The sequence below is a fragment of the Oryzias latipes genome, chromosome 11 (assembly GCF_002234675.1).
Source record: "Oryzias latipes chromosome 11, ASM223467v1".
Classification (NCBI taxonomy): Eukaryota; Metazoa; Chordata; class Actinopteri; order Beloniformes; family Adrianichthyidae; genus Oryzias; species Oryzias latipes.
The window spans coordinates 3473103-3490672 of NC_019869.2; the positions used below are offsets into that span (position 1 = coordinate 3473103).

Here is a 17570-nt window from a genome sequence, read left to right on the forward strand (position 1 = left end):
TCCTTCAGTAACTAACAACTGACAGGCATTATTTCAGGCTGTGCCATCAGTCATACGGATGGAAGTGTGAGCCTGCGTTCATCATTAGATATCTCTACACCACAGGGAAACACGTCTGAAGGGTTCTTCATCACCATAAAAGTTAAAGATTTATCCTATTGAAATAAATGAACAGCTTTTTCTTAGTTCATGCAGCAGTTTATTAGCAAGCTTTTTACTTATATTTTTAAATGAAATGAAAAGGTTTTAATTTGGGAGAAAAAGTCAAACTCGACATTCATAACTTCTTGAGTTTTATTGGAGAAAATGTAGATCGGTTGAAGGATAGAAAAAGAGCATGCGGCTAAAGATTGTATTGCATCAGAGGAAGGTAAAGAAAATAAATTGTTTCTTGCATAAAAGCTTCAAGCTTGTTATTGCAAAGTGGCCTTTAGACTTTTCTACATTAAACTTTGCAAATATATTTCAACAACTCAATAAATGTCGCACTACAACTTAATATTTTAAAGGGCACAAACCATGCAATATCAATTATTTTGAGCTTTTACGTGTACTATAATATTAATTTCTCACAAAAATCGACCCCAAAGTGGTATTTTGCATTCACACATCCTCTAAAAACCTGCGCTCTGAGCACCAGCCCCTCCCAATCCACCAATCGAGTGGGTCCTCACATTGTGACCCAGATAAGTGAGGAACCGCCCCTTCTAGGAAGAGTCTGCGCTGCCAGCACCGCCCCCAGGCTAACGGACGCACCCACTTTCTCAGTGGAAAAAGCGGTGATCGGCTAAAAGCTTTCATTTTTTACAATATGTATATTCATCTTTGCAAAACTTCAGATGTCATTTGTTTTCATGAGCCAAACACAGACACGCTGCCGAGGCGGCTCTAGGCTGATGTCGTGAAATGGGCGGCACCCACAGGGAGTGAAAGGCGGAGCCTCAGAGATCAAGTCGTCTTTCTGCTGGGTAGAAAAATCAGATGTGAAAATAACTTATCTTTCAATAAAAAAAGCGTTCTTTAGTGTGCCAAAGGTAATATTATATTTATATACAGTATATGAATTAGTTTACTCATAAAGGTTTAAAAATAGCATGATAAAGGCCCTTTAATGGATTTTTTCATCCTTTTGAAACGTTTCTATTTAGAGTGGAAATTGGCAATCAGATTGGCATAAAGAAAATGGCACAAAGAAAAAAATAATAAAAATCTTTTTCAGCTGTTTCTCTGGTTTTATTTTTTTTATTTTTGTTAACTTGTAAGACTAGTGTTTTTTTAAAGAATTTTCAAAACTTTCCCAACTCTGAACTTTATAATAGACTTAGCTGTTTGAATAATTATTACATTTCTGTTCATGAATCTGATCAGCAAATTCTTATTTGGCAACTTTCAATTCGTCTTTCAATAATAGACTTGGCATTTAGCCAACTATCTTACATATAAACATGTAACTGTTGTGACTTTGATAAGAGCCGCTGACTAAATATTAAAATAATAATACATGGATAATCTGGTTTCATGGGAAAATATGTGGTCTGAACTTTGTGTAACATGTGTACTGAAAGATTATTATTGTCTTTTTTTAACTAGATTTTTAGGATCTAAAATGCTGTTAAATACATAAAATAACAGAATTATTTCATGTTTTTGATTTATAACTTCCAGTATCTTTGCTTTATCTTATTTAAATGTGCTAAAATGCAAAAAAAAAAAAATGATTGCGATCATAAAAATGGACTGTAATTTTGGCTGTAAACCAGGCATTTGATCAAATGGATTATTACATTTTACTATGGCACAAAAAGAATATGAAAGAACAATTTCAGTTCAATTTTTTGGCACATTTGAGGTGGGTTTCAGGATTCTATGGCTGTAAATATTAAACGTTTGAGAGAAAACAATCTAAGACCTCAATCAAGCCCAAAATTACAACAACACCTCGATGGACTTTGTGCAGATAAATGTAGGGTTGTTGTTTCTCTATCGGCTTATCCCATCAGGGGTCGCCACAGCGAACGAGTCGCATGGTAAACTTGGCAATGTTTTACGCCGGATGCCCTTCCTGATGCAACCTTCTCAAAGCAACTGGGCTTGGGACCGGCATAGAAGCAGAGAAGGAAACAGGGAGCAGGTCGGAGTCGAACCTGGGTTTCACGGACGGAAGGCACCGCAAACCAGCACGAGCTAAACTTCTTTTCTTCCACTTTCGGCTTCTCCCATCCGGGGTCGCCACAGCAAACAAGTCGCATGGTAAATTTGGCAATGTTTTACGCCGGATGCCCTTCCTCACGCAACCTTCTCTAACCGGGCTTGGAACCGGCAGAGGTAGAGAAGGGAACAGGGAGCAGCCTGGAGTCGAACCCGGGTTTCACGGACGGAAGGCGCCGCAAACCAGCACGAGCTAAACTGGCTCCCCAGCACGATCTAAACTGGCTCAGATAAATGTAGGGTATTACATAAAATAAAAAGGATCAGGAATACATACAATTCAATGGAAAAATTCTAAACTGAACTAACTGAATAAGACACAGACGAGTTTTCCATTAGAGCCAAAGCAGGCTGTACTTGCATTGACTTGTGGTTTTTGTAAGTTCATGGAGTGATTGAAAGCTCCTGCGAAAAAAAAGGCAAATAAGACTGACAGATTCTGCAGGACAAACTCATTTGCTTTAGAAATGTATAGAAAGCTGTAATTACAGGTTAGATCTTTATCTCTTAAGTAAGTTGAAAAAAAAACATTTTACAAGGATAAATAAAAGATGATGATGAATGCGTCTGTAAAAATGACATTTCCTTCTTCTGGTGCAAAGGTGCCCAGTTTTCCTCTGTGGAGACTTTGGCCACAAGGGGATTGCGGTGATGTTGTGATCCCAGTTGCAAGCCAGTCGTGCGATTTGTAGAGTGTTGTTCTCTCTTTTGTCATGTCTTGTTGAATCTGCCGACCTACCTCCAACCCCCAGAGTCCACACTTCTTCTCTCATATCAAATAATGTCAACTACACGGAGCTCAGAGGTGGAATGTGACAACAAGCCTGTTAGTCAATTTTTTAGAGCCGCTGCTTCTAGGGCTCTAACAAAACCAGTCCCTTTTGTCTTGATTAAAAGGAGTTGGATGACTGTGTTTCAGAATAAACCCATAGTGCTGCACTTTGACTCGATTTATAGTGCCGTTGTTGTTTTTAAAAAAAATGCAGCATGGCATTTGGACAACAACAGGCAGGCCAACAGGAGCTGCAGGATTTTGTCACCTGGGTAAAAATTGAATGCGATCCAGCTTTTGTTTCCACTTGTTGGAGAGCAATCCAGATTATGCAGGAAACAATGAGCAGAAGGGTCTCTTCAAATTGCAAAAGCTGCGAGGTGGGCGAAGAATGACATTGGTGTCCAGTGATGCAGTGTAAAGATGATAAAATTAAATCTTTAGTGTCATAAAATGGAATCTCACTATCAATTTTTATTGTTTTGTTCCTCAGTGAGCCAACATTTCATAAAGGATGTCAATGTCTGAATATATCATCATTTAGTCTGTGCTGGCCACACTTTTTCATACAAGGTACTTTTGAAAGGACCAGCTCCAACTCAGTGGCCCTATGGAAGAGTGTCCATCCTGAGACTAAAGGTTTATGAGTTCAAGTCCACCGCCGAGTCGTACCAAGGACCCAATGGGACCCCAATACCTCTCTGCTTGACACTCAGCATTAATGGGTTGGATTAGGAGGGTTAAATCACCAAATGGTTCCTGGGCCGGGCTGTATTTGCAGCTCATTACTCCCCCAGGGGATAAGTCAATGCAGTGAACACATTTATGGGACTTTTGACTTGAAATTAGAATGTGTGAGATCACAACACGATTAAAAGCTCCCCTCTGTCATTTTTCCTTCAACAGTTTACTGATTTGGATGCGTATGTCCATAGTTATGTCAATAGCGCAGCAGCGCACAGTCCGCGGAAATGTCCTGCATGCGTTTTTGTTTGGGGGACTGACCTCGTATCAATCAAGAACAAATAAGGAACTTTTTTTTTTTTTCTTATTTTTTTTTCTTCAAGAGAAAAAAAAAAAAAAAAAAAAAAAAAAAAAAAAAAACAAATAAGGAACTTTTAGCAGCTGCATCCATAGTTAGGAATTTGACGCTGAACAACTTTCTGAATTTTAGGAGAAAGAAAAACTCCACATCTGCTATCTGATAGTGGGAACAAAAAAGAAAAAAGTCATAAATTCACGACTTTGAAACACTTAAATTTACGAGAATAAGGTAATAAATTAAAGAGAAAAAATAACAAAGTACTAAGTAAGTGCTACCTGAGCATTACTTGAAGATAAAAGATATGGAGCATTTTGTGAAGTTTTATTTCCAGCTAAGTTTCAAGAATAAAGAAATTCTGATCCCTTTGGTGACTCAAAATCTAATTATTGTAAGATTTTATTATTGTTACATTATTGTTACATTTGAATCTCATAAATTTATGAGTTTTTTTCTCATAAATTTATGACTTTAAATCTCATAATTCTACTTTTTTTGGTGGCTCTAAAACTGCAAAAAGAAAAAGGAAAACACTAATCTTAAGAAGAAAATCAGTAACATGGTCTGTCCATGCAGCAAATAAAATTGACTTAAGAAATCTTATAATTAAATACTAATATCTAGAAACAAGGACTTCCAAATTTATAATTCTTGTATCTAAAAAATCTCTCCAAGTATCAAATAAGAATCATCACAAACAAGCAATTCTTTAAACCAGCAATTTTACCACTTTAATTTGCTTAAGAATTTAAAATGTGAGATAAGTTTTAACAAAGTTTACAGAGAATTTCATGATAAAAAAGAAAACTCCAGAAAAACATGGTGTTGGATTCTCTTCGTGTTCTGCTCAACTACAAACTACGGTAATTTTTGAGGAAGCACAAGATAAATTGGCTTTTGCTTTTCTCTGAGAGATTTTAATAATTAAAGAAATATAAATCAAACATAGAAAAAACCCCAGCAGCCGCAGCAGACCTTCTCCTTATTAATGAGTCTCTGGAGCACATTCACTTTGATTTTTTCGTCTTGTTCTGCCGTGTCTTTGCTCGCCACTATAATAGCCTGATGTCCACAGAAGCTGGGAAATGAGCATGAACTACGCTCCAGAAAACAATCCATCCAGTGCTCAGATTTAAGTCCATTTTGGGTTTCTTTTAGTTTTATATCTGCTCTTTTACAGATACAGAAAACTCTAGTCCAGTCTTTTTCAACCTTTTTTTCAGCCATGGCACACTTTATCCTTGACAAAAATCCCGCGGCACACCAGCATCCAAAATTAAAATAAGGATAAACTCATAGTCTGTATTGATGGACAGTCCGTCCACAATGTCACGTGCATTTATGTGATAAATGTGGCAGAAAAAGTTGGAAGCTGCAGCTTTTTTTTCTAAAAGATGTAATAAAAGTTAAGTTAGTTTTTAGTAATAATTTTCAAATAAATTATTTTAAATTTTACCCTGATAGTTGTTTTTCCCTTCAGTTTATTAACATGGAATTTTATGTAACCTCACAAATATATATATATATATATATATATATATATATATATATATATATATATATATATATATATATATATATATATATATATATATATATATATATATTCGATCTAAATAATGATTTATTTATTTTTTAATTTATTTCAATGTTAGTGCAAAGGCAACTGTATTTTTGAACAATTATATGATCACAATATGTTTGATAAAAAATTAACATTATATTTATGTTTGTTGTAGCTACACAAAAAGTGAACATGTTGAAGTTTTATTAGTTTTTCTTTTGTCTTAATCAAAGATAAAGTCTTTGAAAACTTTAACAAAAACATATTATTTCTTTTTAGATGAGTAAATTGTTTCAATTTGGTTTATATGTGTCTGTTGGCCACTAAAAGGCTAAATCGCGATACCGTCATTCTTATCAAAGTGTCTTTAATAGAATCAAATAACACAAAGAAAAAAGTATTTTATGATCTTTCATATTCCTAACTACTAGGTGTTTTATCAGGACCTGTGTGGATGAACACAGAGCTGATATCCTTGAGATAGAAAATGTTTTTAGATCAGTGAATGGGTAAAACACTGCTCTAGTCCAATACTCTAAAGCAGATGAAAAGTGAAAGCTTAATACTCACATGTTGACGACTTTCTGCCCTGTGTCAGACTGGTAACCTGTCCGAGATGTCACCTACCTTCGCCCATGAGTGGCCAGGATAGGCTTTGGCAGCCCAGAAAGGGACAAAAGGGGTTTAGAAGATGAATGCACGATGACTTTCTAGCTCCACAGTTCAGTCTAGTCTTGTTGCTGTATTTTCTTTACCCATAAATCCTCTAAAAAGTGCAATATACAAACTTAGGGATTTAGTAAAACCCCTTCTACTGTATTTTCTTTAACTTCCTCTCATTTTGCCAAGCCCTCTATGCATTTTACCATTAGCAGTACAGACAACATTAATGGACCCACACACACACACACACACACACTAAAACTGTTGTAGTTTAAGGCTGGATTTGGTAAAACAAATAAAAATAAAAACATGAAACCAGCTCCCTTTGTTTTGACCATCAAGAATCCATCTTAAGCCAGGAAATCTGCTACTGCTGAAGTGCCAACTTCATCCTGGCCGAGAGCAAAGAAAAGCTTTTGTGAGGAGCTAGAAGCAGGATTAGAGCGACGAACAAACGCAGCGTGAGTCAATGCTCTAAAGACAAGAGCCGATGAAGTGCTAATCCACTTAATTCTTGTGAGATTCAGAAAAAAAATAAAAAGAAACTTATCTTTAAGGATGTCTTGGGTTTGATACCAGAAAAAAAGACTCTAAAAGCTTATGGTTCCTATGATCCAACTGTTAGAAGTCAGTTTGTGATCTTTGTCTGAAATTATGCATAATTTATGACATGAGTTTGCTGAACAGAAACAAGGCAAATACTTATAGTCTGTGTTTTCCGGACTATAAGTCGCTCCGGAGTATAAGTCGCACCAGCCCAAAAATGCATTATAAAGTGGAAAAAAACACAGATAAGTCGCACTGGACTATAAGTCGCATTTTGACGGGAAATTTATTTGACAAAATCTGGGACCAAGAAATAAGAAGTTCCACAACCTCATATGACACAATCATAGCCAACCCAGTCTCATCCTAAAATGTGTAGTAGCTACATTTGTCCACATGGAAATACGTGACAGGTTCACAAAAACGGCCCGTAACTTGTGAGACACTTACGTTTCATTTTCCTATTCATTTTCTATTAGCCTTCTCAGGATCACGTGACTTCTGAGGTTTTGCCTGCCGTGAAAAAAAACATGGCGGATGCTCGTTCATTTTTCGGTAGAAAATCCCACAAAACAGGATTTTTTAAGGACTAATCTTTATTCTGACAACATTTCTAGTGAGAAATATACCATTTACTTTCAGAAGGCTTTTATAAAAATGCAGTTTTTAGTTGTCTTTTTTCGCTCTGTGAAAACGTTTTTTTAGGGGCTCTAAATTGTGAAAAACAAACGTTTACACCTACGTTAGTCCACAGGGCGAAACGTCTTTATTTTACAACAGTGGACCCAAGCCACCGGGCCTCGGGACACTTGGCACCGGGCCTCGGGACACTTGGCACCGGTACCGATCCATCCGCGGAACACTTGGCACCGGGCCGCGGGACACTTGGCACCCGGCTGCGGGACACTAGGCACCGGTACCGATCCATCCGCGGGACACTTGGCACCGGGCCACGGGACACTAGGCACCGGTACCGATCCATCCGCGGGACACTTGGCACCGGGCCGCGGGACACTTGGCACCCGGCTGCGGGACACTAGGCACCGGTACTGATCCATCCGCGGGACACTTGGCACCGGGCCGCGGGACACTAGGCACCGGTACCGATCCATCCGCGGGACACTTGGCACCGGGCCACGGGACACTTGGCACCGGGCCGCGGGACACTTGGCACCGGTACCGATCCATCCGCGGGACACTAGGCACCGGGCCGCGGGACACTAGGCACCGGTACCGATCCATCCGCGGGACACTTGGCACCGGGCCACGGGACACTTGGCACCGGGCCGCGGGACACTTGGCACCGGTACCGATCCATCCGCGGGACACTTGGCACCGGGCCGCAGGACACTAAGCACCGGTACCGATCCATCCGCGGGACACTTGGCACCGGGCCGCGGGACACTAGGCACCGGGCCGCGGACCGGTACCGGGCCGCGGGACACTTGGCACCAGGCGGTCCGCGGAAAATTTTTGCACCGGGACGCACAGAAAGAAAAAATAATTTCCATTTTATTGTTTTATTTTTATTTTGAAATTTATTTTATTTTGAAAAGTGACCGGATAAAGTTGCACATGATTACACAGTGGATTTACGTTCATTATTATTATTGTTATTATTATTACTTAAGAGAAAATACCCCCCCCCCCCGGTCCACGGTAAACGTGCCCCCCACCCCCACCGGTCTGCGGTAAACGTGTCTTGCGTTTTACCGGTCCGCGGTTGGGGACCACTGTTTTACAACACTTGCGCATTCTTTTCTCGTTCATTTCTGTGGGTCACGTGACTGACAGGTTTCCTAGCAGGAGCCAGGAGCCAAAATATAGCGGACATCGCCTGGGTTTTTGATGTGAATTTATTATTATTGGCTTTATAAACACTTTGTTTTGATGCATTTTCTAGCGAGAATCATACAGTTGTTTTCAACATTATGTAGCTTCCAATTGTATTTGATACCTATATATTTTTTCTACGTACATTCCTTCATATAACTCAACAAAATAGTATCGACGGAACATTTTTATGTTGCTATGGTGGTAGCTACGGACGCTACCGGCGAACCGGAAGGAAGCCACGGTTAATTTGCGGTTATTATTGTGTCAAATTATTATTACTTTTACTCGAAAACAGCTTTTCACAAGAGGAATGCAATTAGATTTCACAAACTCAACTCAACCCACTAAAACGGTACTACCCATAAGTCTTGCGTTCGGAAGTAACTTTTTGTTTTGGGGGAAAACGCTATTTTGATTATTCATACTGACTTTTGATTCGTTTTAATTGCTTTACTGAAATAAACTGACAATCTACGTTTACCACTTGGTTTATGTTTATGATTCCAAGGTTTTTCTTTTATAAATGCTATTTCTTTTATCTGTCTTTGAAATTGTAAAGAATATACGTCTGTATAATTAATAAATGGGGGAAGCTAAAAAGGCAAATGACGACCTGGAAGAACAGTGTGTTTTTTTTTTTTTTTTACCTCAAATATACATTCATCTATTTAGGTTGCACAATACAGCTCCATGCATTACATCTTTGCTCTTATTTCATTATACTAAATACCAAAAATGATTTACTATTAAGTATGTATCATTATAACTTGAGGTATGATCATTTGCAATTGCCATAGCTGTGACAATCCAACACAAAAACCTGATATCTGGTTATATGACAAATTTTTTGTATGTTTTTTATTGTAAACTTTTGTTTAGAATTTCACAACAAATGTGTCCTACCTCTATGGTATATCATACATGTGAGCATGTTGAGCAATAAAAAATGTAGATCAAACCCTTTCATTTGAACATTTTTATTAACAACAATTAGAAAGCAGTAACACAAACAACAATAATAATTTAAAAGGTCAATCTGATCAACAGAGGTGCCTTTGGGGTTTATTTTTTGGTGTTCCTTTTTTCCACCCACTGTGGAGACCATGTTTTCCCACTGCAAAAAATACATAAATCAATGAATACATAAAAACAGTTAATGACAACATTACAATAAAAGACAACAAGCTCCAGTGAACTCCAGTTTGTACTTTATGCTACCATGCTCACAGTTATGTTACTGCAAATTCATTTATCATTTTCTAATTTGACTGACACATTTGTATGGTCATATGTATATTATATATTGTTTATGTCCTTGTTTGTTCCCCTGAAAATATGTCCCTGCGACAATTAAGTATCCTTGCCTAATTTGTTAATTAACTCTTTAGTCAGGAACCTTGGGTTAACCCTGGACCCTGTCTCTAGAGTCTCTAGAGCAAATGTGACAAACTCCAGGCCCGCGGGCCAAATGTGGCCTGCCTTGTCATTTTAAGTGGCCCCCAAAAGCATAAAAGTTTTAAATTTCTTAAATAAAAAATAAAAAATTGGTGTGTATTTATTCATATCTAGGGGGAATCTGACTTGAAATATCAGATTGGGCTATATATTAGGACTTAAACACTTTCCATATAACCTAACCTGATAGAATCAAATTTAAAAAGATTTATGCTGGAGTAACAAGCAAACATGTTTTCTATGCAACTGAAATTGTCATTTTAAAAAGTTATACTAAATACATAATAAGTTATTCCACATTAAGGAGTAGCTAAATTTATTTTTTATTACATTTACTTACATGTATAAATTATATCTGGCCCTTTGAGGACAACCACTTTGCTGATGTGGCCCTCGGTGAAAATGAGTTTGACACCCCTGGTGTAGAGTCTTGTCTCATGTCTCTGGTTCAGTGTTTGTCTTTTAATCATATAAGAACTATTGTCAAATTGAGTCCAACTGTATCAAAATCTAAAAGGGATATGATTTCCCATGCATTAATTTTATCATGCTGTATTATTTGTAACTTAATAGCTACATGTTTAAATAGGAAATCACATGAATGTTTTCAGGTGGTCCAGAGCACTGCTACAAGGCTAATAACTACACTGGCTCCACATCATGCACAGCCTCCTCTTATACAATCTATAAATAAACAAAAAAAAAATTATACATACCACATGGAACATGGCTCCCATTCAACAAACTCCATTAATTTCCCCTGATAAAAGTAAATTTAAAAAATGATTTTTTAAACATAGGCCATCATATTATTACACTTAAGAATTGTGATGCCGTAAATTGTATTTCATACATTCATATGAAAGGCAGATGAAAAGTACACATTTCTACTTCAGATAAGAAATAAAAATAACCTTCTGCTTTTTTGTCTTCAAGACCTGCTTCACTGGGTAAAACTGATCTTCTCCCCCATGGCTGCACTCTGAAAATATAAAAAGCACAATATAAAGGTTTCAAAGAAAGTAAACAGTAGGAAAATGTTTGGGAAAACATTTGTATGATGAATTTCCAAATGAAACTTCATGTTGTCTGTGGTTTTGCAAAAGCAAACACTAAATGCTGTAATGTATTTTATACATGGACACATAGTCTGTGACAACTAAATTATAAAAAATTTTTTTTTAAAGCTGTATAGCATCAAATAACTAATTACTATCTCAGTTCACTGTCTTCTTATTGCCTTCTTATTTTGAAGCAGTAATGAAGTCTGGCCAGCTGATTTTCATTGAGACAAATGCTTCTCAAACACTAAACTTTTTTTTGAAACAGTTGAATTTAGAGCTTTGGGAAGCTTTGTTTTCTCCATCACTAATTAGAAGCACTTATAGCATGCACAGCTTCACCATTTAGTTGTGGTTATAAGCTACTACACAGTATTTGTATATGTTCAAAAAAAACAAAGAAATGGCCAGATCACAACAGTTTTTCCTTAGGTCATTTATAACTGTTGCTGAAAATTAAGTCAAAACCTGTAAATCACTTTTTGAGTGATTTTGCAAACATTTCACACAACATACTAACAAATCCTAATGATAACATGACCTTCTTCGCAAAAGTAGATTATGAATGTCACATTTATTTTTTCATGAACAAGTTACATGTAAAAATAATGTCAATTAAATATATGATATTAATATAGATTTGACAGTCAAACTATCAAAAAGTTAAATTAATCTGCTGCAACATAACTGAAAGTATATTTTATATATATATATATATATATATATACACACACATATATATAAAAAAGCTAATGTTCTATTAACAAAAAAGAAATTGCTGCAACATAACTGAAATTATATTTTATGTATATATATAAAATATAATTTTAGATATGTTGCAGCAATTTCTTTTTTGTTAATAGAACATTAGCTTTTTATTTTCTTTTTCTAGTCTTTTTGTTATCACTGTTTGTCAATTTTTTGCTGCTAGCATTTTAAGTATCCTTGTGAGGAACACATAACTCTGTTAAGTCCACATAAAGGTAACCTCAATTTTAAATAGTTGACTAAGGTCATTAAGCATGTCATTTAGAAGATACAATAACATTGTCTATGTTTGTATCTGAAGCTGTTGATAGCAAATAAAAGATAACCCATTTACCTCCAGGTGAATCTTTCTTGTTATCTCTTTTTTTCTTTTTCTTTGCTGGAACACCTGCTAGAAATAAAGAACATTTTCTGTAAATTATATTGTTGATTTCAATTAATATTATGCAAACATTTAAGCCCACAGTTTTTCCAGTGTGATTTAAATAAACAAAAAGAATGCTCTTTTGACACCATTTCAACATCTTACAATATGTTGTGGTTTTAACATGTATTTCAGAAGACTACGTCACCATATTATTAAAATGTTATGAATCTGCATACTGGTTGAAGGCTGGATGGATGATGCAGTTGAAGGTTGAATGGCTGGTGAGGCTGAAGGCTGGATGGATGGTGCAGTTGAAGGTCGAATGGCTGGTGAGGCTGAAGGCTGGATGGATGGTGCAGTTGAAGGTCGAATGGCTGGTGAGGCTGAAGGCTGGATGGATGGTGCAGTTGAAGGTTGAATGGCTGGTGAGGCTGAAGGCTGGATGGATGGTGCAGTTGAAGGTTGAATGGCTGGTGAGGCTGAAGGCTGGATGGATGGTGCAGTTGAAGGTTGAATGGCTGGTGAGGCTGAAGGCTGGATGGATGGTGCAGTTGAAGGTTGAATGGCTGGTGAGGCTGAAGGCTGGATGGATGGTGCAGTTGAAGGTTGAATGGCTGGTGAGGCTGAAGGCTGGATGGATGGTGCAGTTGAAGGTTGAATGGCTGGTGAGGCTGAAGGCTGGATGGATGGTGCAGTTGAAGGTTGAATGGCTGGTGAGGCTGAAGGCTGGATGGATGGTGCAGTTGAAGGTTGAATGGCTGGTGAGGCTGAAGGCTGGATGGATGGTGCAGTTGAAGGTTGAATGGCTGGTGAGGCTGAAGGCTGGATGGATGGTGCAGTTGAAGGTTGAATGGCTGGTGAGGCTGAAGGCTGGATGGATGGTGCAGTTGAAGGTTGAATGGCTGGTGAGGTTGAAGGCTGGATGACTGGACCAGAGGGCATTTGAAGGCTCGTCCAACCTCAATGGGGAAAATAAATAAAATAATCTAAATGCAGTTGTCTTGTTATGCATATAATTTTTTTGTCTTGAAATACATTTGCTAAATTTAAACATATCACAATTTTACAACTTGTTTTACTTTTTTAGATCAGATATACATTTATTCCAACACATTGGATAGATTTAATGTACTACAATTCCTTCTACAGAATAAAATAATACCGGTACTATAAAAACTAAAGTTAATCAAATCAAAAGTGACAAATAAAGCAGCACAATAACCGTGAAAAATATATCACTATATACTCCAAGTGTTTTAGATTAGTCAAACGTTATTATTTTTTCTACCTCTAGAAATAATGACAAATTTGAATGCACTAATCCTAGGAACAAACTGGGCTGAAATTATAAACATTTTCAGACAGAAATGCTTACCATTGATCATTAGCTCATATAGGTCTTTCATGCGGTCCAGACACTGTCCAGCTTGATCGGTTAATTGCCACCTAGGGTGAATGACATGTGTATGCCACGTAGATGTTTTCTTTCCAGGTCTGGCAATAAACACAACGGCTTTTTGTCCCAAAGTATTCAACTTTTCCACCTAAAAAAATTGTTACATCATCAGTAATAACTAAAATTATAAAATACAATTGCAGACATAAAACACGTACCAAAACCGATGCCTCATCCAAAACATGTGTGGTGGTTTTGTTTTTCTTGTGTTTTTGCAACCAAGTCTCCTTTTTGGATTGAAACTTCTCCAGTTTTTTGGCAAGCCTTTGCCTCATTGGCTGGATTGTTTGGCATACTTTACATGTCTTAGTTGCCACACCAATCACAGCTTTGCAGCTGACACAAAGTTTTGTTGTAGATCCTCGTGGCATCTTGACCTGTGAATATATATAAAATATATATAGAAAATATGTTTTGAAAAAAATTAACACTGAAATTGAATTTAAAAAACCCACTTAAGTTCAATAGTATATACTATACATTTGATCGACTAGTCAAACAAACTTACATTTGTGTTCTGGAGTCGAACCACTGGATTTGCATTATTTTCCAGCATAAAAAACATATAAACAAATAAACTTAATGACATGCTGTTTCTATCTAAGGTGTTGAAATTGGGGCACAGCAGAAATTCCATTTAATTGTTTGTTTGTAACCTATTAATTTCGTGGGTGTTTGCTTTCAATAACATAAACCTACAGAGGACCTAGTCTTAACTTTAGTACTTCATATTTTATTCAAAATATTCATTCATGAATTGTAGAATACACTTCTTCATATCAAATTTGATATGACAATAGAAAAAATAAAGTCATTGTTAAATGTGGTCAAGTTTAACTTTATTTAGTACCCCTGTTAAATGGAAAATTAACATGAAGTCTTTTAAGTCAAAATAAACTGCAATTGCTTCACTCTTTTACTATATGTAAATAATAAACAGAAATAGAAATTATCTTCAGATATACATTGACTTTATTTTGTATGTTCCACAATTAGTCAAAATGAAAGATGTTCTATATAATGATTTACTTAAAATGTAAAACTTAAGAGAAGGTGTTTAGATAAATTGTAGTGTTCACATTGAAATTCACAACTAGCTGTAAATTTAAACAACCAAGCACATGTTTGTGGTAGGTTGTTATTGGTTATTGACAATTATATTTTTCACAACTACGTACTACAAAGATCCCAAAAGTACATAGCATTTACATATAGCAGAAACCAGATATTGTGTTGTGGCAGTACTGTCAATCAGCAATCAATGGGCAGTTACTTTGTTTGTAGTAATTATCAGTTATGACATATTACCAAAATGGTGCCAAACCGTTCCACCAGCACTTCAAAAACATTACTACTCCGAAACCGGAAAAACAATTTCTCATTACATTCTTCTCTTTATGTTAGAACTAGTTGTCGTGTCTTACCCTGTTGCCTACGTCTTTGTTTAGGTTCTGACCAACAAAGAAGCACCCTTGCGATCGATATATGAGGTAGTTTCATTAGCTGGCACCGACCGACCCGCGTGCTGCCAGAACCCGGGCCAGATTAGCTAATGTCATTCAACAGTATGACTCCGTCTAGAGATGTATTAATTTTATAAACTAAAATTCTAAATTACAAAAGTAATACACCGTCATTAAAGTTAACTGTCACTGAAAATATTGTTCGTGGGGGGGGGTTAGTTCTGCTTGACTTGTGTCATGCGTGGGTTAGCTGAAATATTAGCTAAGAGGTAAAGCTTGCATGACCAGAAAAAATTATAGATTATTGGTATTTATTTTAAAGTTCAAATAGTTTAGATTTCCCGATGTATGTTCATTTCTTACCGTTTGTAGTCTTGCATCAGCTTCTTGGCAAGCCAGTCCTTTAACTACTCACGCGCAGTCATTGCCGCCCCTCCCCCTCTTCAAAGCAAGCGCACAAGAACAAAGCATAGGCCCCTTTTTATACTTTCATTTGATATAGAATTAAACTTTAGCTTTGAAAACTTTCAGAGCCTGTCACATTAAAATATATAATTTATGAATTTCATACATTGTTTACCTATTAACATCTACATTAATTTACACCTGCGGAAAAAATTTAAATATATTGGAATGGATATGCATATGTGCATCAATGGATATTAAGGGGTTAAACGTTTTCGGTATGATCAAAATTTTATGTGGATGTGAGAGATGAGGTCTTGAGATCAATTCAAATTGCATATTGCCATTTACTCCCAAAAAATAATGTACGTATGTTCAGCTCCTGATACTTAGCTTCAGGTTGGACCCAAGGGGATGGATCATACATCCTATGTGTGATCCATTGTTTTCCAAGAAAAACAGTAACATTGATACTTATATACAGTGAGGTCAATAAGTATTTGATCACCCTGTGATTCAGCAAGTTCTCACAATTTTAAAACATGGAGGTGTCTAAATTTTTCATCATATGTGCATTTCCACAGTGAGAGACAGAATCTGAAGAAACATTCAGAAATCACGTTGTACAATTTCTTTGTAAAAGTCTGTGACAAATACGTTTTTGATCACTTGAGTTAAACAACTTTGATATTTGGTACAGAAGCCGTTGTTAATCAATTACAGAGGTCAAACGGTTCATATATTTCTTCACTAGGTTAATACACACTGCATTAGGGATTTTGGCCCACTCCTCTACAGATCTTCTTTAGATCTGTCGGGGTTCGGGGCTGTCGCTGAGCAACACGGAGTTTCAGCTCCCTCCAAAGATTCTCTATTGGATTTAGGTCTGGAGACTGGCTAGGCCACTTCATTACCTTGATATGCTTCTTACGGAGCCACTCCTTGGTTTTCTTGGCTGTTTGCTTCGGGTCATTGTCATGATGAAAGACCCAGCCACGACCCATCTACAACGCTCTGACAGAGGTTAGGAGGTTTTTGCCCAATATCTCACAACACAGAGCCCTGTTCATCCTCTCCTTAATACAGTGCAGTCGTCCTGTCCCTTATGCAGAAAAACACCCTCAGAGCATGATGCTTCCACCTCCGTGCTTCACTGTAGGTATGGTGTTCTTGGGATGATGCTTCTTCTTTCTCCTCCAAACACACTGAATATATTTGAGACCAAAAAGTGCTATATTGGTCTCAGACCACAAGACTTTCTCCAATGACTCGTCTGGATCATCAAGATGGTCATTGCCAGACCTCAGACGGGCGTTGACATGGGCTGCCTTCAGCAGGGGAACCTTCCGTGCGATACATGATTTTAAACCATGACGTTTCAATGTATTACTTATAGCCTTGGAAACAGTGGTCCCAGCTCTCTTCAGGTCATTGACCAGCTCCTCCCGTGTAATCCTGGGCTGATTCTTCACCTTCCTTCGCATCATCCATACCCCACGAGATGAGATCTTGCGAGGGGCCCCAGTCCGAGGGACATTGACAGTCATCATTAGCCTCTTCTATTTTCTGACAATTGCTCCAACAGTTGTCCTTTTCTCACCAAGCTGCTTGGCAATTGCCCTATTTAAAAGCAGAACTGCAAGTCTTTGCTGGTCAGAAATCTCTGATAATTAAGTGCTCAAATACTTATTTGTAACAGTAATATACAAATAAATTGTTTACAAAAATCGTATGCGATTTCTGAATGTTTCTTTAGATTCTGGCTCTCACTGTGGAAATGGAAAAATTTTAGACCCCTCCATGTTTCCTAAGGGGGAGAACTTGCTAAATCACAGGGTGATCAAATACTTATTGACCTCACTGTACATACCTACATATATGTATACACATATACATACATATACTATAATATCCATATCAGAACTAGTTTAATAATACCTTTAAATTATGCAATGTAAAAAGAG

At 37.1% G+C, this 17570-nt stretch overlaps 2 protein-coding genes across 5 annotated transcripts in view; one reads left to right on the forward strand and one right to left on the reverse strand.

The window, feature by feature from the left end:
• Positions 1-17570, forward strand: part of LOC101155942 (glutamate receptor ionotropic, kainate 5) — a 250105-nt gene that overhangs the window by 139415 nt on the left and 93120 nt on the right. The gene's annotated exons all lie outside the window — the stretch shown is intronic.
• On the reverse strand, positions 9261-17370 carry LOC105358592. 3 transcript variants are annotated; one of them, XR_002874213.1, is made up of 7 exons: positions 14247-17370; positions 13897-14115; positions 13658-13826; positions 12250-12306; positions 11001-11068; positions 10803-10846; positions 9261-9745 (listed from the first exon to the last, which is right to left on the reverse strand). XR_002874213.1 is itself a non-coding variant. In XM_023960348.1 (7 exons), exons 2-7 carry the CDS (start codon positions 14107-14109, stop codon positions 9694-9696), a joined length of 603 nt encoding a protein of 200 aa, XP_023816116.1. In that variant the 5' UTR covers positions 14110-14115; positions 15565-17368; the 3' UTR covers positions 9261-9693. The 3 variants fall into 3 exon arrangements, 1 of the variants encoding a protein (XP_023816116.1); XM_023960348.1 differs by having other exon boundaries at positions 15565-17368; XR_002874214.1 differs by lacking the exons at positions 13658-13826; positions 13897-14115; positions 14247-17370 and adding an exon at positions 12519-12617.

Coding starts and splice junctions, on each gene's coding strand:
- LOC105358592 (XM_023960348.1), bottom strand. CDS start 14,109: ATGCCACGAGGATCTACAACAAAACTTTGTGTCAGCTGCAAAGCTGTG. Junction 12,307..13,657: donor ATATGAGCTAATGATCAATG/GTAAGCATTTCT, acceptor CTTTATTTCTAG/CAGGTGTTCCAGCAAAGAAA. Junction 11,069..12,249: donor CAAGAAAGATTCACCTGGAG/GTAAATGGGTTA, acceptor TTATATTTTCAG/AGTGCAGCCATGGGGGAGAA.